At 44.7% G+C, this 25,257-nt stretch overlaps 1 protein-coding gene across 1 annotated transcript in view; it reads left to right on the top strand.

Annotated features, from left to right (window-relative positions):
* The window catches only part of IGSF10 (immunoglobulin superfamily member 10), a 69,697-nt gene that overhangs the window by 11,839 nt on the left and 32,601 nt on the right, over positions 1-25,257 (top strand). The window contains exon 2 of the mRNA XM_044291636.1: positions 1,498-1,724. Within this exon, the coding sequence (XP_044147571.1) occupies positions 1,528-1,724 (197 nt within the window). The 5' untranslated portion in view covers positions 1,498-1,527. The remainder of the gene's footprint in view (positions 1-1,497; positions 1,725-25,257) is intronic.

Raw genomic sequence — 25,257 nt, 5'->3', positions numbered from 1 at the left:
GACTTCACAGCTGTTGATTGGAACTAAAGGCTTTTGGCCTCCATTAATTTTATTGTGGAAGTTTGCAAATGCTGCTTTTGGGTCTGTATTTACTCATGATACCTACAGTGGTCCTTTATACACCATAATGGTCAGGGTCACGGACAATTTATGATTAGGTGTCATTATTCTGGATAGACAGTTGAGAATTCGTTTCACTAAGGTTGTAGGGTTTCACCCCTTTCCATTAATAGCACTAATAAAATATTTATTATTTTTGCTCCATTTTAATGTCCTTGTTAGTAATATTTGTTCTGTTATTAAATTCAGGGACGTGTACCTAACATACCTTGCCCTTTAATTTTGTTTTGGGTCTGTAACCCACAGTCAGACTTGAAGAAATTGTATAAGGAATTTCACCCCTTGGCTGGATTGGTATGATTGATATGTGAAGCATTGTTACATATGAAAGTGCATCTCTGCAGCCCTAGAGCTTGCTGCAATTTTTTTTTTTTACTATTTAGGATGTGTATTTCCATCTTGTGGAAGATTGTCTAATCATTTGCCCAGTTAAGACTTTGGCCCTGATTTATCAAGACCTGCGACACCAGAGGAGGCATTTAATTTAAGATGAGGTGCAGGCCTCGTAATAAATTAAATGCCTCCTCTGGCAGTGTGCTGGACTGAAATCTACTCCAGCTTGTAGTAACTGGTGAAAATTTCAGTCAGTGTTTGGTGTAAATGATGATAAATATTTCAGGACTGATTCCCACACTTTTTCGGAAACCAGTTGCAACTAAATCTAGTCAAAATAGTATTTAAAAAGTAGCAAAAACTGGTTTTGCTACTTTTTTACACTATGGTGTAGGGAGATGATAAATCTCCCCCTTTGTGTTTATTTTTAAACTGCAATCTCTAGCCTCATTTTCTCATGTCTTTGCATCGCACCACTCCAACAGCAAGGGCATCCCACCTTCAGGCAGGAGACTCCAACCATGGTGTGTGCCCAGGGAGAAAAATTACTAGCAGGTGCTCCCCTTCATCACTGCACAGCCCTGGGAGCGAGAGACAGAAAGACAGGCGCCACCTTAAGTTCCACCTCAGACATCACTATCAATCTCATCCTCCACCCCTCACAGCCCCCACCGGGTTGTTGAGTCTTGGATGACATTCAGGTATCATCCACAACGAAAGGACTAAAGACACTTCACTCATGCAGATCCAGGCATCTGTATACGCACACGAGTTTAAAAATAATAATTTTGAAAAGTACGTAGTACTGCAAGCAATTAATCTCTATAACTTTAGAAGGATCTTTTCAGGTCAGACAAGGTGGTGACAATGGAGTATAAGGGTACAGGTTACCTATAAGCTTAGCTAGTGGTGTAGCTTTTTTGCAAGTTCCAGGTCATGAAACACATTTAGGGTACGGGAGTTTCATTCAAATGTAGTCCTATTTTTGGTTTTGTATTACAGATGACATGATAATGACATCTTCCTTTCTTTTCTTCTCTCCAGTGTGATGCTGCTTTAAAATAACCATTAAGGATGCAACCAATAGGCAGACATGCTAGAAGTCTACCTGGATATTTTATTCTCCTCTGGCTTGTTGTCCTTCCTGTACAGGGCATGGCATGCCCGAAACCTTGTGCCTGTTATGTTAATACAGAAGTCCACTGCACTTTCAGATATCTCAAAGCCATCCCTAAACAGATCACGCCTCATGTGGAACGCATCAATTTAGGGTATGTACTGTTCTGTACTATATTATATTATACCATACTGTCAAATACAACATATGTAGCTATCACAAGTTAGCATCTCTATTAAAATTTAGAAGAGAAAAACAAGACTAGGATATGCCACCAATGTCAAATAGCTGCAGATCCCACCTCTGGTACCTGCTCCTATGTCTAGAAGAAGTTCCTCAAAGTGAAGGAGAGTGAAGGCACATGTGCCCTCCATTCACTTCTAAAATAGCCAACTGAGTGTGCTCTACCATTTCCAGAACTCTCATAAAAGTAAAGTGCACCGTGCATGCACAGCCACCTCTCTATGAACCTCTACTGAGAGAGTAGTGGATGCATGGAATAGCCTTCCTGCAGAAGTGGTAGCTGCAAGTACAGTGGGGGAGTTTAAGCATGCATGGGATAGGCATAAGGCCATCCTTCATATAAGATAGGGCCAGGGACTATCCATAGTATTCAGATATATTGGGCAGACTAGATGGGCCAAATGGTTCTTATCTGCCGACACGTTCTATGTTTCTATGGGAGTTCTGGAAATAGACAAGCCAGCGCTCGGCTATTTGTTTTCAAAACTTTGTTTTTAAAACCAGATAGTAGCGCACATCCCTTTTTCCTAATCTGATTTTATTTCTGATTGCAGATTTATTTCTTCTATTTCCTAAACACGATTATGGAGGTGGCTATTATGAATGTGATCCCACTGAGTCTCTTTCTATAGATACTACCTCTGCGGGCTGGCGTGCTGTGGGTTGACTGAAGGCAGTTTATTTTTCATGGTGTGTGAAGAAATGCGGAACGGGTGCAGACCTATTCATTTTCAATGGGGCCGGAATGTGCTGTCCGCATCCGCATTTGCGGATTCGCACTTCCGCATCCGTGCTTCCGTTTGCGGACAATTGCGGACAAGATTAGGAATTTTCTATTAGGGTCCATTCACACGTCCGCCAAATGGGTCCGCAATTTTGCGCAACGGGTGCAGACCCATTCATTTTCAATAGGGCCGGAATGTGCTGTCTGCATCCACATTTGCGGATCCGCATCCACATTTGCGGATTCACACTTCCACCTCCGTGCTTCCGTTTCCGAAAAAAATAGAACATGTCCTATTGCGGACAAGATTAGGCATTTTATATTATAGTACCAGTGATGTGTGGTCCGAAAATTGCGACATGCACATTGCTGATGTCGATGTTTTGCAGATCCGCAATTTGCGGATCCGCAAAACCCTTACAGACGTGTGAATGGACCCTTTTAGTGCTGGCGATGTGTGGTCCACAAATTGCGGAATGCACATTGCCAGTGTCCGTGTTTTGCAGATCCGCAAATTGCAAACACTTACGGACGTGTGAATGGACCCTTAGCCAGCCCATCACCCAGCAACTTTTTCTAACTGCCAGTTGTATCACTGGAAGTGTTAACATCTGAGGAAACATTTAACAGCTTAGCAATGAACCATTTGATAACTTTAGCAGAACATGAACAGGAGTATCTCCCAAGAAAGAGAATCAATTGGATGTGGCTCCCTATGAGTCATAATCCAACTTTCCAGCAGGCCTTGAGAATTGACAAGGGAATAACTTTAGCAGTCAACGAGCGGGTCACTACAAATCCAAATGGACACATTTATGATGGCATCGATGTAGGGAATCTCTGTAGACCAAATGATTTCACACCCATTGCCAACTTAAAGCTATAATCAGATGATGTTTTTGAAACATATTTCTTTTAGCTAAAACAGCATATCTACAAACAGGACCCGGACAGATAACTGAAATAGCATATCCCTTCCCAAAGTGAGGAAGGTAAAGTGCAGAAATGCTTGTTTATCTGCCAAAATATTGCCCTCCTCCCTATAGTTTTCACCTTTGAGAGATGGCCACTAGAGATGTCGCGAACATAAAATTTTCCGTTTGCGAACGGCGAATGCGAATTTCTGCAAATGTTCGCGAACGGGCGAACCAGGCGAACCGCCATTTACTTTAATAGGCAGGTGAATTTTAAAACCCACAGGGACTATTTCTAGCCACAGTAGCGATGGAAAAGTTGTTTCAGGGGGACTAACACCTGGACTGTGGCATACCGGAGGGAGATCCATGGCAAAACTCCCATGGAAAATTGCATAGTTGACGCAGAGTTGGATTTTAATCCATAAAGGGCATAAATCACCTAACAATCCAATTTTTTTTTTAACAACGTGGTTTAAAACATCCAGTGTGTGTATACGATCAGGTATGATGTTGTATCGATCAGGTAGTGTAAGGGTTACGCCCGCTTCACAGACATTGACAGACCAAACTACCCTTTTAATGCACCGCAAACAACCGCAAACAGTCCCTTTGCCCAACGCAAACTCCCCATTTGCACAAGGTTGGATACCAAGCTAGCCATGTCCCGTTGATGTCATTGAAGGTTTCTTCCTCCACCCAGCCACGTACAACACCAAGGGTCCCCGAAAGGTGAATTGAATTGATTTTTCGAACAGGGAGACGGTTAAAAGAATCCACGCCACGGTCACTGCATCTGCGCCGTGCAATTTACTGTCACACCCGATATGAGTGGTATTTTCTGTAGTACTATTCTCATCAGTTTAATTCCTGTTCTGTGACGTCCCCAATCTGGGGTCCATTTATTAAATTGATTTTTCGGACGGGGAGATGGTTAAAAAAAACGCTGTCTCTCTCTCCTTTGTTTGATCCCCACGCCACGGTCACTGCGTCAGCGCCGTGCAGATTACTGTCACACCCGATATAAGTGGTATTTTTTGTAGTACTATTCTCATCAGTTTAATCCCTGTTACATCCCATATCAGGGATTGCCTTTTGTGAAAAAAAATTTAGGCCGGGTACCTTCGACTGCCTTCACAGTGACAGACCAAACTCTGATACACCAAACTGAATTGATTTTAGGAACCGGGAGATGGAAAAAGCAGCTTGGTCGGTCCTCTTACTCCCAAGTTGGGGCACTGCGCGTGCACGGAGCAATGTGCTGTGACACCCTATATGAGTGGTGTCTTAACTACCGTATTTTTTGCCCTATAAGACGCACCGGCCCATAAGACGCACCTAGGTTTTTGGGGAGGAAAATAAGAAAAAAAATATTTTTAACCAAAAGGTGTGCTGTGTGTTTGGTGGGTTTGGAACTAATGGTGGTCTGTGGATGGCACTATTACTGGGGATCTGTGGATGACTGACACTGTTATGGGGGGATCTGTGGATGACGGACACTGTTATGGGGGGGGATCTGTAGATGACGGACACTGTTATGGGGGGGATCTGTGGGTGGCACTGTTATATATGTGCCATCCACAGACCCCCCAGCCTATAACAGTGCCATCCACAGACCCCCCCACCCATAACTGTGCCATCCACAGATCGCCCCCGCAAATATAAGATGTTATATTCAATTAATGGTTGTTAAACATGCCCCCTCAGTCCTATTACTACCTTACATCCTAATCGCTTCTGTAGAATTCAGGCAGGCCGGCCGGGCGGCCGGCGCATCTCTCACTGACGTCACTTGTCTGCGCCGCCTGCTTCATTCATAAAGTAGGCGGCGCAGGCACAGGACAAGAGTTACGCTGCCGCCCGCCTGGCCTGCCTGAATTCTACAGATGCGATTAGGATGTAAGGTAGTAATAGGACTGAGGGGGCATGTTTAATAACCATTAATTGAATATGACATCTTATTTTAGTATACCGGAGCGACGGGGCGGGGCTATGCTACACTGACTGCACCGCCCCGCCGCTATTGCCAGCCCCCAGATCCTTCTCCCAGTCCCTCCCCGAGTCCCCGCTCGCTCCTACATCGCAGCTTGCGATGTAAAACGGCAAGCATTCGCCCCATAAGATGCAGGGGCATTTCTCCCCCATTTTGGGGGGAAGAAAAAGTGTGTCTTATGGGGCGAAAAATAGTACTATTCCAATCAGTTTAATCCCTGTTACGTCCCCTATCCAGGGACGTGTGTCGAATTGATTAAGCATTGTCGAATTAACGACATACTGAAATAATTTTGTTCTGAGCTCTGTACTTGCTTTGTATTGGAATTGATGGGGATTTTTTAAATTGTCTGCATTATTTCTAATAAACTAAGAGACTTTATTATGATTTTTTTATTTTATGTATTAAAAACCCATACAACTTACAAAAAAAGTGATTTCTATGAAAAATTATCCAGCCGATCGCTTTTAGTCTGATCATAATGAAGCAACGGCCTTATCTGGGGTGTGGCAACATTGCCAACACACTCATAGAGGTGATGATCGCTTCATTGTGATACGCAAGCCCCTTCACCACAACAAGGTACCGATCACGAAGGGGAATTGACACATGTATGTGCCTTTTTTTTTGTTTTGTTTTTGCAGCCACAGTACAGCACTAGAGGCCAGAAAAATTAGGCATGTACACATGCCTGAAAAACTAGGTATTGTTGCAGCCGCTGCTGTAGCAGCGGCCGGAAAAATAGATGTTTTCCAGGCAGAAAGGTGACTAAAACATTGCAGCTTGAACCCTAGTTGGTGGCGGAGAATTCACGAAAGTCATTCGGTATGCAGACATTAAATACAGCAGCGTGGGGACCATTTTGAGGACAAGGCATGTCATCAGGCCTTTTGTTAGTCAAGCGTATCCCCCACTGTCAGTCCTTTCGGGATCCATGCCTCTTAATCTTAATGAAGGTGAGGTAATCAACACTTTTTTGACCGAGGTGACTTTTTTTGTCAGTGACAATGCCTCCTGCTGCACTGAAGGTCCTTTCTGACAGGACACTTGAAGCGGGGCAGGCCAGAAGTTCTATCGCAAACTGGGATAGTTCAGGCCACAGGTCAAGCCTGCACACCCAGTGGTCAAGGGGTTCATCGCTCCTCAGAGTGTCGATATCTGCAGTTAAGGCGAGGTAGTCTGCTACCTGTCGGTCGAGTTGTTCTCTAAAGCGGGACCCCGAAGGGCTGTGGCGATGTGTAGGACTTAAAAAGCTCTGCATGTCCCCATCAATAACACATCTGTAAAGCGTCCTGTCCTTGCCGCCGTGGTCGTGGTAGGAGGAGGATTACTTTCAACTCTTCCCCAGTTAGATTCCCGTTGTGCTGTGACATCCCCCTTATAAGCTGTGTAAAGCATATTTTTTAGTTTGGTTTTGAACTGCTGCATCCTTTCTGACTGTCGGTAATTTGGTAACATTTCCGCCACTTTCTGCTTATACCGGGGGTCTAGTAGCGTGGCAACCCAGTACCGGTCGTTCTCCTTCATCCTTTTTTACGAGGGTCCCTCAACAGACATGACAGCATGAAAGACCCCATTTGCACAAGGTTGGATGCCGAGCTACTCATTTCCCGTTCCTCGTCCTCACTGATGTCATTGACGGTCTGTTCTTCCCCCCAGCCACGTACAACACCTCGGGTCCCAGATAGGTGACAACAATGAGCACCCTGGTGGGATGCCTGCTGTGGTTGGTCTTTGTCCTCCTCAAAGCCACATTCCTCCTCTGACTCCTCTTCCTCATACTCATCTTGCAGCGTTGTCGCAGGTCCAGCAAGCGATGATGACAAGGCTGTTTCTGGTGGTGATGGTGACCACAACTTTTCCTCTTCCTCTTAACGCTCATCTACAGCCTGATCCAGCACTCTTCGCAGGGCACGCTTCAGGAAGAAAACAAATGGGATGAGGTTGCTGATGGTGCCTTCGGTGCGACTGACTAGGTTTGTCACCTCCTCAAAAGGATGCATGAGCCTACAGGCATTGGGCATGAGCGTCCAGTAACGTGGCAAAAAAATTCCCAGCAGAGGCTGTCCCAGCACCCCGGTCATACAAATACTCTTTGATGGCTTTCTCTTGTTGGAGCAGGCGGTCGAACATTAGGAGTGTTGAATTCCAATGTGTCGGGCTGTCGCAAATCAAGCGCCTCACTGGCATGTTGTTTCGGCGCTAAATGTCTGAAAAGTGCGCCATGGCCGTGTAGGAACGCCTGAAATTGCCACACACCTTCCTGGCCTGCTTGAGGACGTCCTGTAAGCCTGGGTACTTAGACACAAAGCGTTGCACGATGAGATTCAACACATCCAAACTTGCCCAAATTCAATGCCGCCAACAAATTGTTTCCATTGTCACACACTTTGCCGATCTCCAGTTGGTGCAGGGTCAGCCACTGATCCACCTGTGTGTTCAGGGTGGACAGGAGTGCTGGTCCGGTGTGGCTCTCTGCTTTCAGGCAAGTCAACCCCAAGACAGCGTGACACTGTTGTATCCGGGATGTGGAATAGCCCCTGGGGAGCTGGGGGGATTCAGTTGATGTGCAGCCAGACGCCGCAGCAGAAGAGGACTCAGCCAAGGAGGTTATGGAAGAGGATGGAGTAGGAGGAGTAGAGGAGGTGGCAGTAGGCCTGCCTGCAAGTCGTGGCGGTGTCACCAACTCCGCTGCAGAGCCACGCATTCCATGCTTGGCAGCCGTCAGCAGGTTGACCCAATGCGCAGTGTAGGTGATTTACCCGCCCTGACCGTGCTCTGCAGACCAGGTATCAGTGGTCAGATGGACCCTTGCCCCAACACTGTATGCCAGAGATGCCAGACTTCCTTTTCAATCACTGAGTAGAGGTTTGGGATTGCCTTTTTTGAAAATAAATTTTGTCTGGGTACCTTCCACTGTGGTGTCCCAATAGCGACGAATGTTTTGACGGCCTCAGACTCCACCAGCTGGTATGGTAAAAGCTGGCGGGCTAAGAGTTCCGTCAAGCCAGCTGTCAGACGCCGGGCAAGGGGGTGACTCAGTGACATTGGCTTCTTACGCTCAAACATTTACTTTACAGACACCTGACTGTGGGCAGATGAGATCGAACTGTGGAAGGTGAGAGGTGGAGTGGCGGGTAGTTGAGAGGGGGCAAGGAGGACAGCAGTGGTTGACGTGGCTGAAGATGCTAGACCAGGAGGAGGATGGTGGCTTTATGTTTGTGTGCTGCTTGTACTCATGTGTTGATCCTATTGGCGTTTATGACGTGAGATCATGTGCCTTCGCAAAGCAGTTGTACCTAGGTGGGCGTTGGACTTCCCACGATTCAGTTTCTTTTGGCACAGGTTGCAAATGGCATTGCTGTTATCAGAGGCAGACACACAAAAAAAATGCCACACTGCTGTGCTTTGCAATGACGCCATTCTGGTGGTGGCAACAGCATGCGTTGATTGGCGTGCTGTCTGGCTGACCCCGGGTGCCGATACATGCGTTCTGACTGTGCCACTAGCTCCTTGCAATGACCTCCCCCTGCTTCCAACTCATCTCCTCCTTCTCTCTGTCTCCCCTTCTGAACTTTCCCCCTCTTCTTCTTCTCTTCGAGCAGGCACCCATGTGGCATCCACGGACACATCGTCATCAGCAACCACTTCACTTGTATCTGACACCTCAGCAAAGGAAGCAGCAGCGGGTACAACATCATCATCATCATCATCATCATCATCATCACACTGTACGTCCATGTGTGTAATGCTGCCTGACTGAGACATATCCCTATTATCTACATCCTCTGGCAATAATGGTTGCGCATCACTAATTTCATCCAAATAATGTGTAAATAACTCCTCTGAGGGATCAAGTGAAGCGGCTGTGGTGGCTGTGGTGGCTGTGGTGGTGGTGGCGGCGGGCGGGAGAGTGGTAACTTGAGAGCAGGTGACCAAAGCTGAGCTGGAGGAGGATGGTGAGTCAAGTTTCTTAGCGGAAGCTGTTGAAGATTGGGTGTCCTGTGTAAGCCAGTCAACTATTTTCTCTGAATTTTTTGGGTTCAGGGTACGTGCCCTCTGAACACTGGGCATTATTCCAGGGCCAGTGGAAATCACAGCACCACAACCACGACGGCCCCTGCGGGGTGGCCTGCCTCTGCCTGTCATATTTTAAATATAATTTTTTTTATTTGCAAGGTATTTGAGTGAGTGACACCCTGTAACGGTATAAGTGGAGGCCTAGCCTCTAGCCAGTGGCCACAATACAGTCTGTGTGGGCCTGACACACACGGGCTTGCAGCCAGGCAACTGCAATATATATAAGGCTTGAGAAAGGCTCGATTGTGAGCTGAAACGTTGCAATTATTTTTCACATGGGTGAATAAAGATTTTTACTTTTTTCAAGTCTTGGAGTGCTGTCCGATTCTCTACATATATAAGAAGGTGAAAAGCTCATTCCTTTGGACATAGCACCTGAGCCAACAGACTGGTGCCGCCAAATCTCTTTTTCTGCTATATATATATATATATATATATATATATAAAAAAAGCAGACTGATGTACCATCCCTGAAAAGGGCTTTTAGAGGTGCTGTCAGGACGCTGTCCTTACAGCAGATGAGTCTGTGGACACAGAACACTGCCCTAGCTAACGCTTTCCCTATTGAATCAGCAGCAGCAGCACTGTCCCTCCTCTCACTGAGAATGCAACTTCCGAATGAATCTAAAATGGATGCTGTCCAGGAGGTGGGAGGGTCTGGGAGGGAGGGTCTGCTGCTGATTGGCTGGAATGTGTCTACTGACTGTGAGGTACAGGGTCAAAGTTTACTCACTGTTGATGTATAGGGGGGCGGACCGAACATCGCATATGTTCGCCCGCCGCGGCGAACGCTAACAAGCTATGTTCGCCGGGAACTGTTTGCCGGCCAATGAGAACAGTACAACACATAAATCATTATGATGCAGTTTGTGTCAGACAAGAAGTGGTTGGTTCGTGAAATGTGGTAGTCACTTGGAGCTACTTTCCAGAACCAGTGTCTATAATAAGATCCTGTTCCCATATGCACTGCGGCATAAAGGGGCATTCCTATTTGGAACATTGATGACATATCGCTGGGATATGCCATCAATGTAAGATATGTGCAGGTCCTCTGGGACCCATTCCTATCTCCAGAACAGGACCCTAAAGTGAAGGGACAGCACACCACTAATGTGTGGCTTGCTCTCTATTCCTTCCTATGGGACTTCTGATAACATCTGAGGGAGCGCACTCGTCTATTTAAAAAACCGGTGACTAGAGAGCAAGCTGTGCACGCACGGCTACCATTCCATTTAGTGTTACGGGACTGACAGAAATAGAAGAGCCAGCTCTTGGCTATTTTTCAAACTTCTATAGTGGTGACTGGTGAACAGAGGGCTGGTGCACATGTGTGCGGCTGCTTTCCCTTTATTTTGGGGCCCCGTTTTGGAGATAGGAGAGTGTCCCAGATGTGGAACCTGCACCTTTCTGACATTGATGGCATATCCTAGTGATATGCCATCAATGTCCCAGATTGGATTACCCCTTTAAACCACAACACTTCGCTGTATGAAAGATTCAGTGGGCTGCAGACAAACTCCATTAGATGCTTTCACACATAGGGACAGATTTATCATAGATTGGCGGTTGGAGGCTGCACCTGATTTATGACATACAGCGTTAGCTAAAGGTCTATAGAAAATATGACACACGAGACACACAAGCATTTTTTTGCTCTTAGCATTTTTGTTAATCAGGTGGCTTTTTTGTCTTTCTTGCTTACACAAGCACAGAATACTGTAGCTTTTGGGCTAAGGGACATTTACCAAGCAATTTATGCTACTATTGTGACGATTAAAAGAAGTAAACTATGGCACACATCATATTTGTGCTAGAATTTGAAACTTTTTTAGCTAAAGTTAAAGGGGGGGGGGCTTAGCAGGAGGGCGAGCCTACAGTCATAGCTCAAGTCCAACCCCTAACTGAGGTAGATTTGAGTTTCTGGAAAACAGACTACCAGAGGTGCGCCAAATTTATTAAAAGGCATCTCCCTGAATCTGACTCCAGCGCACAGGGGATCAAGACTGGAATATGAGAATAACAGCCTTGCTAAATCTAAAATGTTGCAATAAAAAAGCAAACACGTGAGGTTATTCTTGTGTTTTTACAGTCCAAAAAAAACATCAGTGCAAATTCACGTATGTAAGGCCTCATCACCCCTCATCAAGGGGTTGTCTCATCACCAAATGGCATTTATCATGTAGGCAAGTTAGTACCAGCCACTTTTACATCACATTTTTACATCACACTACACATTGGCCTTTTCCAGGGGTTGCGGATGGTGGTATGCATGGTCCCCACCACCAAAGAAGCTGGCACCTTTAGTGGCTGGGTCCTATAGTGTGCAAGCATGGCCACCACTGCTGAACTGCAGGGTGGTCATAACTAATGTAAATCAGTAGTGTATAATGTGATGGAAAAATTAATCAAGCTGACCTGTGTAGGAGGAGCGGTCCAGGTCCGGGAATCAACCACTGCTCCTCCTACACAGACCAGCAGTGCGATGTGTAGCAGTATCCTACCTGCTGCTGCTGATGGGGAGCGCAGGGGGAGCTGTGATCATTATACATATTAGGTATCGCCGTGCCTGTATCGACCGGCTCCATAAACATATCACATGACCTAACCCCTCAGATCTACACCGTAAAAAATAAAAACTTTGCAAAATAAACCATTTTTTTGTCACCTTACATCACACAAAGTACAACAGCAAGCGATCAAAAAGGCGTTTGCCCACCAAAATAGTACCAATCTAACCGTCTAAGTTAGGTATCGCAGCATCCGTAATAACTTGCTCTATAAAAATATCACATAACCTAACCCCTCAGATGAATACCATAAAAAATAAAAATAAAAACGGTGTAAAAAAAGCAATTTTTTGTCACCTTGCATCACAAAAAGTGTAATAGCAAGCGATCAAAAAGTCACACGCACCCCAAAAGAGTGCCAATAAAACTGTCATCTCATCCCGCAAAAATCATACCCTACCCAAGGTAATCGCCCAAAAACTTAAAAATTGATGGCACTCAGACTATGGAAACACTAAAACATGTTTGTTTTTTTTGCTTCAAAAATGAAATCATTGTGAAAAACGTACATAAAGAAAAAAGTATACATATTAGGTATCGCAGCATCTGTAATAACTTGCTCTATAAAAATATCACATGATCTAACCTGTCAGATGAATGTTGTAAATAACAAAAAATAAAAACGGTGCTAAAACAGCTATATCTTGTTACCTTGCCTCACAAAAAGTGTAATATAGAGAAACCAAAAATCATATGTACCCTAAACTAGTACCAACAATACTTCCACCCTATCCCGTATTTTCTAAAATGGGGTCACTTTTTTGGAGTTTCTACTCTGGGGGTGCATCAGGGGGGCTTCAAATGGGACATGGTGTCAAGCAAAACAGTCCAGCAAAACCTGCCTTCCAAAAACCGTATGGCAATACTTTCCTTCTGCGCCCTGCCGTGTGCCCGTACAGCGTTTACGACCACATATGGGGTGTTTCTGTAAAGTACAGAATCAGGGCCATAAATATTGAGTTTGGTTTGGCTGTTAACCCTTGCTTTGTAACTGGAAAAAAATTATTAAAATGGAAAATCTGCCAAAAAAGTGAAATTTTAAAATTGTATCTCTATTTTCCATTAATTCTTGCGGAACACCTAAAGGGTTAACAAATTTTTTTAAATCAGTTTTGAATACCTTGAGGGGTGCAGTTTCTTAGATGGGGTCACTTTTATGGAGTTTCTACTCTAGGGGTGCATCAGGGGGGCTTCAAATGGGACATGGTGTCAAAAAAAACAGTCCAGCAAAACCTGCCTTCCAAAAACCGCATGGCATTCCTTTCCTTCTGCGCCCTGCCGTGTGCCCGTACAGTGGTTTACGACCACATATGTGGTGTTTCTGTAAACTACAGAATCAGTGCCATAAATATTGAGTTTGGTTTGGCTGTTAACCTTTGCTTTGTAACTGGGAAAAAATAATTAAAATGGAAAATCTGCCCAAAAAGTGAAATTGTATCTCTATTTTCCATTAATTCTTGTGGAACACCTAAAGGGTTAACAAAGTTTGTAAAATCAGTTTTTAATACCTTGAGGGGTGTAGTTTATAGAATTGGGTCATTTTGGGTGGTTTCTATTATGTAAGCCTCGCAAAGTGACTTCAGACCTGTACTGGTCCCTAAAAATTGTGTTTTTGAAAATTTCAGAAAAATTTAAAGATTTGCTTCTAAACTTCTAAGCCTTGTAACATCACCAAAAAATGTAATATCATTCCCAAAATGATCCAAACATGAAGTAGGCATATGGGGAATGTAAAGTATTAACTATTTTTGGAGGTATTACTATGTATTATAGAAGTAGAGAAATTGAAACTTGGAAATTTGCTATTTTTTACAAATTTTTGGTAAATTTGGTATTTTTTTTTATAAATAAAAATGTATTTTATTTACTTCATTTTACCAGTGTCATGAAGTACAATATATGACAAAAAAACAATCTCAGAATGGCCTGGATAAGTCAAAGCGTTTTAAAGTTATGAGCACTTAAAGTGACACTGGTCAGATTTGCAAAAAGTCCTTAAGGGGTTAAAGTTACTTTTATTCAACAGCAAGTCATTTATCAAAAGATAATAAGACGATGTACAAGAGGCATTATTGTGGGGGGAAAAAAAAACATTTCTCAGCTTTTATTTACATTTGAGCAAAAAGTGTCCAGTCCAAAATTATTCATATCCTTCACAAACTGTCACAGTATGTGGGAAAATCAAAGGTTCTATACCATTCCAAATAGTCCAAGCTGTTCTAAAGCATCCTAATTACCCTGATTAATTCGGAACAGCTGTTTTAATCAACTTAACAGGTGAAAAACAGCAGCTCTCTGCAGTTGGTTTGTGGACAGTCATGGCTAAGGCTAGGTCTACACGACGACATTTATTGCGCGGCAATAAGTCACGCAACATTTGTCGCGCGACATTTTGTTGCACTAATGTCGCGCGACAATTTTTATGATGGCAGTCTATGGTGTCGCACTGCAACATGCGACATGCTGCGACTGCGACGCAACAGTCGCAGAAAAATCCATCTGGAATGGATTTTCTGCGACTGTTGCATGTTGCAGTGCGACACCATAGACTGCCATTATAAAAATTGTTGCGCGACATTAGTGCAACAAAATGTCGCGCGACAAATGTCGTCGTGTAGACCTAGCCTTAGACAAAGGAGCTCAGTGAGGACGTGGCTGCGCATTGAAGGCTGCTCACAAGTCAGGAAAGGGCTACAAGGCCATTTCTAAATGTTTTCAAGTTCCAGTGGTTACAGTGCAAAGTATTATTAAAAAATACAAGATGTTCCGCACTGTGGAAAATCTCAGAGGACGTGGTCAGAAGCCAAAAGTGACACCTGTGCTGGCCAGGAGGAGAGTTAGAGAGGTGAAAAAGAATCCAAGGATCACCACTAAGGCCATAATGGTGAATCTGGGCTCTGCTGGTGGCAATGTCTGAAAGATTTGGAGCTCATTGCTAAAGATGAATGGACAAAAATACCTGTGGAAACATGCAAAAAGCTGGTCTGCAATTATAGGAAGTGTTTGATCGCTGTAATAGCCAATAAAGGCTTTTCTATTGATTATTGAGAAGGATATGAATAATTTTGGACTGGACACTTTTTGCTCAAATGTAAATAAAAGCTGCTAAATGTTTTTTTTCCCACAATAATGCCTCTTGTACATCGTCTTATTATCTTTTGTGAGACACCTATGTAATTTCCTGTCAAAAAATTACTTGCTGGTTGAATAAAAGTAACTTTAAGTCAAAATTTGCCTGGGGTATGAATAATTATGGGCAGCACTGTATACTCAATATGAGATTGGCAGGGTCTGACCCCCGGCACCCTCGCCGATAAGTTGTTTGCTTATCTGCTTACCTGCTTGCGACACCATTTGCAGTGGTGAGCAGATATAATTACAAGTAAGGCATCCCCATTCACTTCTATAGGATGGCTCTGTCTGTTCAAGTGAATACTACTAAGCCGTCCCATAGAAGTGAATGAGGATAGCTCAACAATAGTATAAAGTGGACAACCCCTTTAAAGGAGTTGTCCACTTTCTGGTTAATGCTGACCAATGTGTTTGTAAAATGACTGTATGGCTAGTGTTGAGTGAATCAAAGTATCCAAAGTGGACTTTGATCCGAATATTAGGGAAAATTTGATTTGCCGCAAAGCTGAATTTCCTTGTGCGCCGTGGTAACAAATCAATTTTCCCTGAAATGTCATTAAAAAAAACTACTCACCTCATCCGTTTGAGCGCAAAGAGGCCCCCACGGCCATCTTGATTCAAGATCATGTGGGATCTTGAATTAAGATGGTCGCAGTGGCTGATTCGCGATCAAATGGATGATTTTTTTTTTTTTTTTTTTTTAAAGCCTGAAAGGTCTCCATTTTTACTTCAGATGCCAAGAGCAGTGATAAAATCTGCATCTGAGGGGTTGAATGATGGGGAAGGGGGAAGGCCGCACAATCACACCTGCTACTTACAAAGAAATGCTCTTTGTAACTAAGTAATTCGTCAAACTGAAAACTTATTTGTGAAATTCGACGGAGCAGCTGAATCGAAATTTTCATAACATCGCTCATCACTATACTTGGTCAACAAGGGGGCATACCTTATGTAATTTAGAAAATAGCACAGAATATTTACAAAGGCTACATTAGTAAGTGCTATATAGTAATCTTACGTTCAGGGCCGGCGCTTCCATAGAGGCAAGGGGGGCAATTGCCCCCGGGCCCCCAAGTCCTTAGGGGCCCCCCGCGCCGGCCCGCAACTAACTATAGGCAGGGACGGCGTCGGCGCTTCCATAGAGGAGGGGGCGGGGGCGGGGGGGCTCTCTCCCTCCCCCCTGTGCTGCTGCTGTCGCCTCTGCCAATAAGAAGAGACAAAGGAGGAGGAGGGGAGGGGCTGTGGCCACTGCGCCACCAATGATGAAAACTGACCTGTAATACAAATACAGGAGGCAGGTGCCGGAATCAAATAGCCGGCACCCGACTTCTATGACAGGGAGCGGCACCTTAGGGGTTAACTGCCGCTGATCGCAGCCCCCTATCATAGAGGTCGGGTGCCGGCTATTTCACTCCGGCACCCACCTCCTGCATTTGTATTAACATTGGTGGCGCAGTGCGCCCCCCCCCCCCCCCAGTATAATAAACATTGAGTGCGGCCACCCCCCCCCCCCCAGTATAATAAACATTGAGTGCGGCCCCCCAGTATAATAAACATTGAGTGCGCCCCCCCCCAGTATAATAAACATATACTAGGGGGGGGGGCACTCAATGTTTATTATACTGGGGGGGGTGCACTGTGAAAGGGGCCTAACGGTGAATAGGACAAGGGTTCCAGCCCCTAAGGGGGCTAATAGTAAGTAAAAATAAAACACAAACACTAAGGCTACTTTCACACTTGCGGTAGTGTGATGCGGCAAGCAGTTCCGTTGTCAGAACTGCCTGCCAGATCCGCCCATCTTGATGTGACTGAAAGCATTTATGAGATGCATCCGGATGCGGATCCGTCTCACAAATGCATTGCAAGAATGAATCCATGTCTCCGCTTGTCATGCGGACAGACGGATCCATCTTGTATCTTTTTACCGGCATGCGCAGACCGGAAGGACGGATCCTGCATTCCGGTATTTTGAATGCCGGATCTGGCACTAATACATTCCTATGGGAAAAATGCCAAATCCGGCGTTCAGGCATGTCTTCAGTTTTTTTCGCCGGAGATAAAACCGTAGCATGCTGCAGTTTTCTCTTTTGCCTGATCAGTCAAAACGACTGAACTGAAGACATCCTGATGCATCCTGGACGGATTACTCCATTCAGAATGCATGGGGATATGCCTGATCAGTTCTTTTCCGGTATAGAGCCCCTGTGACGGAACTCTATGCCGAAAAAGAAAACCTAGTGTGAAAGTACTCTAAAATATTAAGTTTAAATCCCCCCTTTCCCAATTTTACATATAAAAAATATATACAATAAATAAACACATTACATAGCGCTGCGTCCGAAAAGTCCAAACTATTAAATTATTAAGAAATATCTCCTATGTGGTGAGCATTCGCCATTTTTTAGTCACCTTGTCACCCCAAAAAATAGGATAGGACTGTTCTATTATGGGCCGAACGTTTCATAAAATGCGAAATGCACGTGGCTTTTTTGCGTGGTATTGAGTATCGCAATACTTTTTTATGGTGACGAAAGCGAATCAAAATTTTGGTATTGAAACAACCCTACGCCGATCTGATCGGCGTAGCGTTGTCACGATACCAAAATTTTCATTCGGTTTCGATTTGGCGACTAAAAATTTAATTTGGCTCCTAAATTTTTCAGTTCAGGAGCCAATGGTTACTAGGTATTTTTTTTAGTCTGGAGCCCTGCTATCAGAGGCCGGCGCAGGCGGCGCGATGACGTCATCGCGCCGCCTGAGCCCTGAGCCATGCACAGCGCGGGACACAGGCCGGAAGAGGCCTGCATCGCATCGCTGCCAAGGAGGTAAGTATAGGGGTTTTTTCCTTTTTTTTTTTTTCTGTACAATACTGATGGCTACTGGCAAATGATAGGGGGGGCCCTATGGCTAGTGGCACATGATAGGGGGGCCCTATGGCTAGTGGCACATGTTCATGGGGGGCCGCCTATGGCTACTGGCACATGATAGGGGGGCCCTATGGCTACTGGCACATGATAGGGGGGCGCCTATGGCTACTGGCACATGTTAATGGGGGGCTGAGGCTACTGGCACATGATTAAGGGGCATCTATGAGGGCACATTTCACTGGCACATTATTGGGGGACATCTATGGGGGGACTTCTTACTGGCACATTATTGGTGGCACTATAGGCGCATCTACTGAGGCCACAAAGAACGGTTATTTTATATGGGGGCTCTGTATAGGGGCATTAGCTCAACCGGGGGCATTACAGGGGGGTATTTTTTGCACTGACACATTATAAGGAGAATTATTTCTACTGGGGGGGGACATTATGGTGGGCTTTATTACCCCCCCCCCCATGGTATGACCCCCTAGTAGCAGCACCAGCCTCTCCCTGCTCTGCTATCCCTCTGCCCCTTCTCCAAATCCTTATTATGAAATCTTTCTCATTAGGATAAAACACAACATCAGCTCCGCCGAGCCCCCGGCCAAAGTGTGGAAGTGGTGTCCGAGACCCCCAAGGGCCAAGCCAAGTAATTGTAAGTTTTCATGTGAAATATGTTTGTTATACAGTATACCGCTACACCGTGCCACACAATATACAGTATACCTCTACACTGTGCCACACAATATACAGTATACCTCTCTACACTGTGCCCCACAATGTACAGTATACCGCTACACTGTGCCACACAATATACAGTATACCGCTACACTGTGCCCCACAATATACAGTATACCGCTACACTGTGCCCCACAATATACAGTATACCGCTACACTGTGCCCCACAATATACAGTATACCTCTACACTGTGCCCCACAATATACAGTATACCGCTACACTGTGCCCCACAATATACAGTATACCTCTACACTGTGCCCCACAATATACAGTATACCGCTACACTGTGCCCCACAATATACAGTATACCGCTACACTGTGCCACACAATATACAGTATACTTCTACACTGTGCCACACAATATACAGTATACCTCTACACTGTGCCACACAATATACAGTATACCTCTCTACACTGTGCCACACAATATACAGTATACCTCTCTACACTGTGCCCCACAATGTACAGTATACCGCTACACTGTGCCACACAATATACAGTATACCTCTACACTGTGCCACACAATATACAGTATACCGCTACACTGTGCCACACAATATACAGTATACCTCTACACTGTGCCACACAATATACAGTATACCTCTCTACACTGTGCCCCACAATGTACAGTATACTGCTACACTGTGCCACACAATATACAGTATACCACTACACTGTGCCACACAATATACAGTATACCTCTACACTGTGCCCCACAATATACAGTATACCTCTACACTGTGCCCCACAATATACAGTATACCGCTACACTGTGCCCCACAATATACAGTATACTGCTACACTGTGCCACACAATATACAGTATACCTCTACACTGTGCCCCAAAATATACAGTTTCTTCTGTAAAAATCATCAAGTGTCATGGGGGGGGGGCCCCCTTATTGTTTTTTGCCCCAGGGCCCCATTTCACCTAGAACCGGCCCTGCTTACGTTGGTCAACAGTAACCAGAAAATGGCCAACGCCTTTAACTTTATTACTGTGGAGGCAGACAGGATCAGTGTTTGTGTATGCCTACCATGTGTGAGGATGATGGGGCAAGCATGTGGTGCATCTTCCTAGAGGTTACTTGTGGCAGGGACTTCAGGAAGCCCAGGACCAAATGCTGGTGTTCTGGAGGCTCCTCTTTAGCCCACAGTTGCTCTAGGTGATGGGTGACACATGTCTCCAACAGAGAGTGTCAATGGGGTCCTGAGCGAGGTAGCTGTGAGTACCTGACTCAGGCACAGGATCCTTTTTGTCGTAGTGCTGCATGCATGGCTTTGGCTTTCAGATCTGGCACTAATAACCAAGATGAAAGTCGCGCTCTGATCTGAGGTCTGAAGGTAAGAAACATATAAAGAGGGTCAATTTATTCAAACCGCTATGGTTTGTGAAACTGAGTCACTGTTCAGTAAATGTTCGTTGGACTTTCATTTAGGCATATGTTCATATGTTTATTTCTTTCTCTCTGCGTATTTGTGAGTGATAAGAACAATTATTAGGAAACTAATCAGCATCAAAAACAGGAATATCTTTTTAATCCAGGCCCATTGTGAGTTGCTTGAGATTAATATTTTTATTCTGTGCAAGTTTCTGGGGGATTCCCATATGAGTTGAATTAGACCTGAATATGGGACCACACCCATGGCTGTATGTCATTAAGGGTGTATCTCCTGTGTTCAACAAGGAGAATGAGACCATGTTCTGAACATTGATCAGACCTTTCTACCCTTTTTTTTACCAGTGTCTACTCAGCTATTCTTGGATATGTAATTAGTTTGGAGCTGTCTACTAGGCGCCTGCACTGTCTGCCTCTGACTTGTGTTTTTGTTCATGGGTATAAAGCGACTCATCACTTAAGTGCCTGTGACATGTGGCTTACATGCCTGTGACACGTAAGTTAATTACCTGTGACTAGAGATGAGCGAATTTTTTAAAAAGTTCGATTAGCCGGTTCGCTGAATTTTTGAGAAAAATTCGGTTTGATCTGAATTTATTCTCGCAGAATTATGTTAAAAAACGGCTATTTCCTGGCTGCAAAGAGACTTTATAGTTGCGTGGAACACCTTGCCTTGTAGTAACACGCATAGGGAGTCTGCTGTGGTAGTGAAACAATACTGTGAGTCCATATCACATGCAAATGACAGGCGTCGCTCTTAGAATCACCGCATACTTCACTTATTTGGGCAGTCACGGGGCCAAAACTGACCAAATAACGCAAGTATGAATTCAGGCTTACAGGTTTATGTTGGCACCAAGAAGAAGCGCACTCCCTTTACCCTTTACACCGTCACCAGCTGATTCAACATAGATGTCTACAGATCCTGTTCTACTAAACACTTATACAAGTAGAGCCCCCCCCCTCCCCCGACAGAGTGGAGAAGGTGTCAGCTAGAGATGAGCAAATCAAAGCTGACGAAGTGGAATTCGATACAAATTTCAGGAAAAATTTGATTTGCAACGAATACGAATTTCCAATACGAATACGAATCGCAATTTTCCTAAAATGGCGGCTACATGTGTAAGGACTGAGGACATAGGGCAAGGAACTCTGGGAAGGCGGGATCACCCAGATTGACATGCCTGCATGCAGCCAATCAGCAGCCAGCCAGCCCTGTAATGTCACAGCCAGGGGTGTAGCTATAGGGGAAGTTGGGGGGGCAGCTGCTTTGGGGCCCAGACCCGGAAGGGGCCCATCCAGGAGGAGGACTAAAAGATTTTTTCAGGGCCCCCTCAACAGTATTACACAATTAAATTATATACAGTGGCAGTATAGACAGTGTAGAAAACGGATGGAACAGCTGCCAGGCCTGGTCTGACAGAGTGATCTTTTTACTAGCACAGGAATGGGGGCGGCTTGAAAGAAAGAGGTTTAAAAAAAATTACTGGGGGGGGCCTATTCAAAAATTTGCTGTGGGGCCCAGTCATTTCTAGATACGCCACTGGTCACAGCCCTATAAATACGGCAGCCATTTTAGATTCTGCCATTTTCCAGCGTTCAGAGTGCAGGGAAAGACGTGCGAAGGCACTAGGGACAGCAATTGGAAAAACCTCATTGTGAAAAAAAAAAGACTGAAAAAACTATTTAAAAGTGCAGGGAAAGGATAGGGAGGAATCATATCACAGCATCTTAGTGCAGGGAGAGAAATCAGAAGGCGCTAGAGACATTGATAGGAAAGCGATTTACAAGTGCAGGGAAAGATTATTTGGGGATCCAAATAGTCATTAGACAGCTCTGTCATTCCAGTTATTTGTTATTGGGCTGCAAGTGCTATCTTGAAAAGCCTTTAGTGGCTTATATCTTAGTGTCTTTAGTATCTTATATCAGTACTACAAGAAAAATATATACGCATTTCACTTCTGCAGTTATTTCTGGTAAAAGCGTATAGGGGCGCATTTCAGTACTACAAGAAAAATATATACGCACTTCACTCTTTACATTTTTTTTGTGAAAGTGTATAGTGGCCTATTTCAGTCCAACAAGAAAAATATATTCTCAGTTCACTTCTGCAGTTATTTCTGTTGAAAGCATATAGGGGCGTATAACAGTAAAAAAAGAAAAATATATACGCACTGCACTGTTGCAGTTATTTCTGGTGAAAGCGTATAGGGGCGTATTTCAGTACTACAAGAAAAATATATTCTCAGTGCATTTCTGCAGTTAATTCTGGTGAAAGCATATAGTGGCATATTTCAGCCCAACAAGAAAAATATATTCCCAGTTCACTTCTACCGTTATTTCTGTTGAAAGCATATAGGGGCGTATTACAGTAAAAAAAGAAAAATATATACACACTGCACTGTTGCAGTTATTTCTGGTGAAAGCGTTTATGCGGTTTTTGGGGTTTCCCAACTACTACTATAAATTTGTCTTGAACTATTCATCGCTGGTTAAACCTTTAACAGACATGACTAGGAAGGGTGCTGATATTTCTATCTGGTCTGATGCAGCATTACAGGCCTTTTCTGCTGTGAAAGAATGTTTCGCTTCAGCCCCTATTCTGGTGCAACCGGACGTGTCTCAGCCATTTATTGTTGAGGTTGACACGTCCGAGGTAGGGGCAATCTTGTCGCAGGGTCCTTCACCCAGTAAATGGCACCCATGTGCATTTTTCTCAAAAAACTCTCGACTGCTGAAAGGAATTATGATGTGGGGAATAAGGAATTACTGGCCATTAAGTTGTCATTCGAGGAATGGTGGCATTGGTTAGAAGGAGCAATTCCTCCTATTACGGTAATTACGGATCACAAGAATCTGGCCTACCTGTAGTCGGCTAAGCGACTAAGCCAAGGCAGGCCAGATGGTCATTGTTTTTCACCAGTTTTATCTTAATTGTCACTTTCTGCCCTGGGGTTAAGAACGTCAAGGCGGATGCTTTGTCGCATAGATTTCCTGGGGGGGTGAGTATAATGACCCTAGTCCCATTTTATTTGAAGGGGTAGTCATAACCGCTCTTTATCCTGATCTCGGGGCCAGGGTGTTGGAGGCACAGGAGGATGCTCCAGATTCTTGTCCTGTGGGGAAATTGTTTGTTCCCTCCAAATTACGTTACAAGGTGTTCGAGGAACATCACTGTACGGTGCTTGCTGGGCACCCTGGGAGCAGATCGACTGTCAATATCATCTCTTGCAGATTCTGGTGGCCACGGTTGCGTAAGTGTGTTGAGGACTATGTGTCAGCCTGTGGTACCTGTGCACAAGCTAAGGTGACACATACTCAGCCTTCCGGATCTCTGCTTCCATTGTCCGTCCCGTCCAGACCTTGGACCCATTTGTCCATGGATTTTATCACAGATTTACCGAATTCTTTGGGAAAAAATTTGATTCTGGTGGTTGTCGATCGTTTTAGTAAAATGGCACACTTTATTACATTACCTAGTCTACCCAATGCTAAAACTCTTGCACAGGTGTTTGTCGACAACATCGTAAAACTACATGGCATTCCCTCTGATGTGGTGTCCGATACAGGTACTCAGTTTGTTTCCAGATTCTGGAAAGTGTTCTGTACTCGTCTGGGTGTACAATTGTCCTTCTCTTCGGCTTTTCATCCTCAGTCGAATGGACAGACGGAGCACACTAATCAGGATCTGGAGACTTACTTGAGATGTTTTGTTATAGAAAATCAGGAAGAGTGGTGTGGTCTTTATTTTTGTTGTTAGCTGAGTTTGCTATAAATAACCGTAGACAGGAATCCACTGATAAGTCACCATTTTTTGGGGCATACGGGTTCCATCCACAGTTTGGTACATTTCTGGTGCTCAAAATTCCGGCATTCCTGAGGAGGAATGATTTTCCTCTTCTTTGGCGGAAAATCCAAAATAACCTGAAAAAGATGGGCAACAAGTATAAACGTGCGGCTGACAGGAGACGTATGAGTGGTCCGGACCTGAGAGTGGGTGATTCTGTGTGGTTGTCAACAAGAAACATTAAACTTAAGGTACCTTCTTGGAAGTTGGGCCCAAGATTTATTGGTCCATATAAGATCACTGCCATTATTAACCCTGTAGCCTTTCATATTGAACTTCCTCAGGCTTTGAAAATCCATAACGTATTTCATAAATCATTGTTAAAGAAATGTGTCAAACCTGTTGAGCCATCCTCCTTACCTCCCACTCCTGTCATGGTGGATGGCAATTTAGAATTTCAGATCAGCAGGATTGTGGACTCCCGAGTTCTCCGGAGATCCCTACAGTATTTCGTTCATTGGAGAGGTTAAAGACCAGAGGAGAGGATGTGGGTTCCAGCAACCGATGTAAATCCTAGTCGTCTGGTGAGAGCATTCCACAGAGCTCATCCTGATAAGGTCAGTCCTGGGTGCCCAGAGGTCACCCGTAGAAGGGGGGTGCTGTCACACCTGTGACAGGTGTTAGAAGGTCTGAAAGAATGAATGCACCTGAGTGATCAGACAGCCTCTTTTGGTTTCACTTTGTGTTTTGCTGGTATATCCACACCTCCTGTTCAGGTGTGGATCATGTGACCTTTTCCTCTCCCTATTTAGTCTGACTTTACCCATCACTTCTTGCTCTGGAGAGCTTCATTTGGTTTTGGAAGAGCTGAAGTGTGTTTCTTGTTAAAGTCCTGTTCATCCATCATCCTCAGAAGTTAAGTGTTCCGCTTGTTGTGTTTTGTATTTCCTCCCCCCCTTCCCCGGTTGTTTACTAGGCCTCAGTGAGATGCTGGTTTCTTCACCAGGGAAGGAACGGGTTGTCTCTGCCCTGTCATTGCCTTTAGGGCATCCGAGGGTAACCAGGATTTTCTAGGTTCCTGTATATGGGCATCTCTACCATCGAGAGGTGCCCATACGGATAGGAGTTAGGGCCATCAGCAGGGTTTTATAGGTGGTGACCCTTTTCCTTCCCTAGCAGTGAGGCTTAGTGTCTTTCCCCTTCCTTCTTGTTGTCTTTTGGTGCTCTCCCCTACTACATCCG

This window comes from Bufo gargarizans, chromosome 4, assembly GCF_014858855.1.
Source record: "Bufo gargarizans isolate SCDJY-AF-19 chromosome 4, ASM1485885v1, whole genome shotgun sequence".
NCBI lineage: Eukaryota > Metazoa > Chordata > Amphibia > Anura > Bufonidae > Bufo > Bufo gargarizans.
This window is presented reverse-complemented; position numbering and strand designations above follow the sequence as displayed.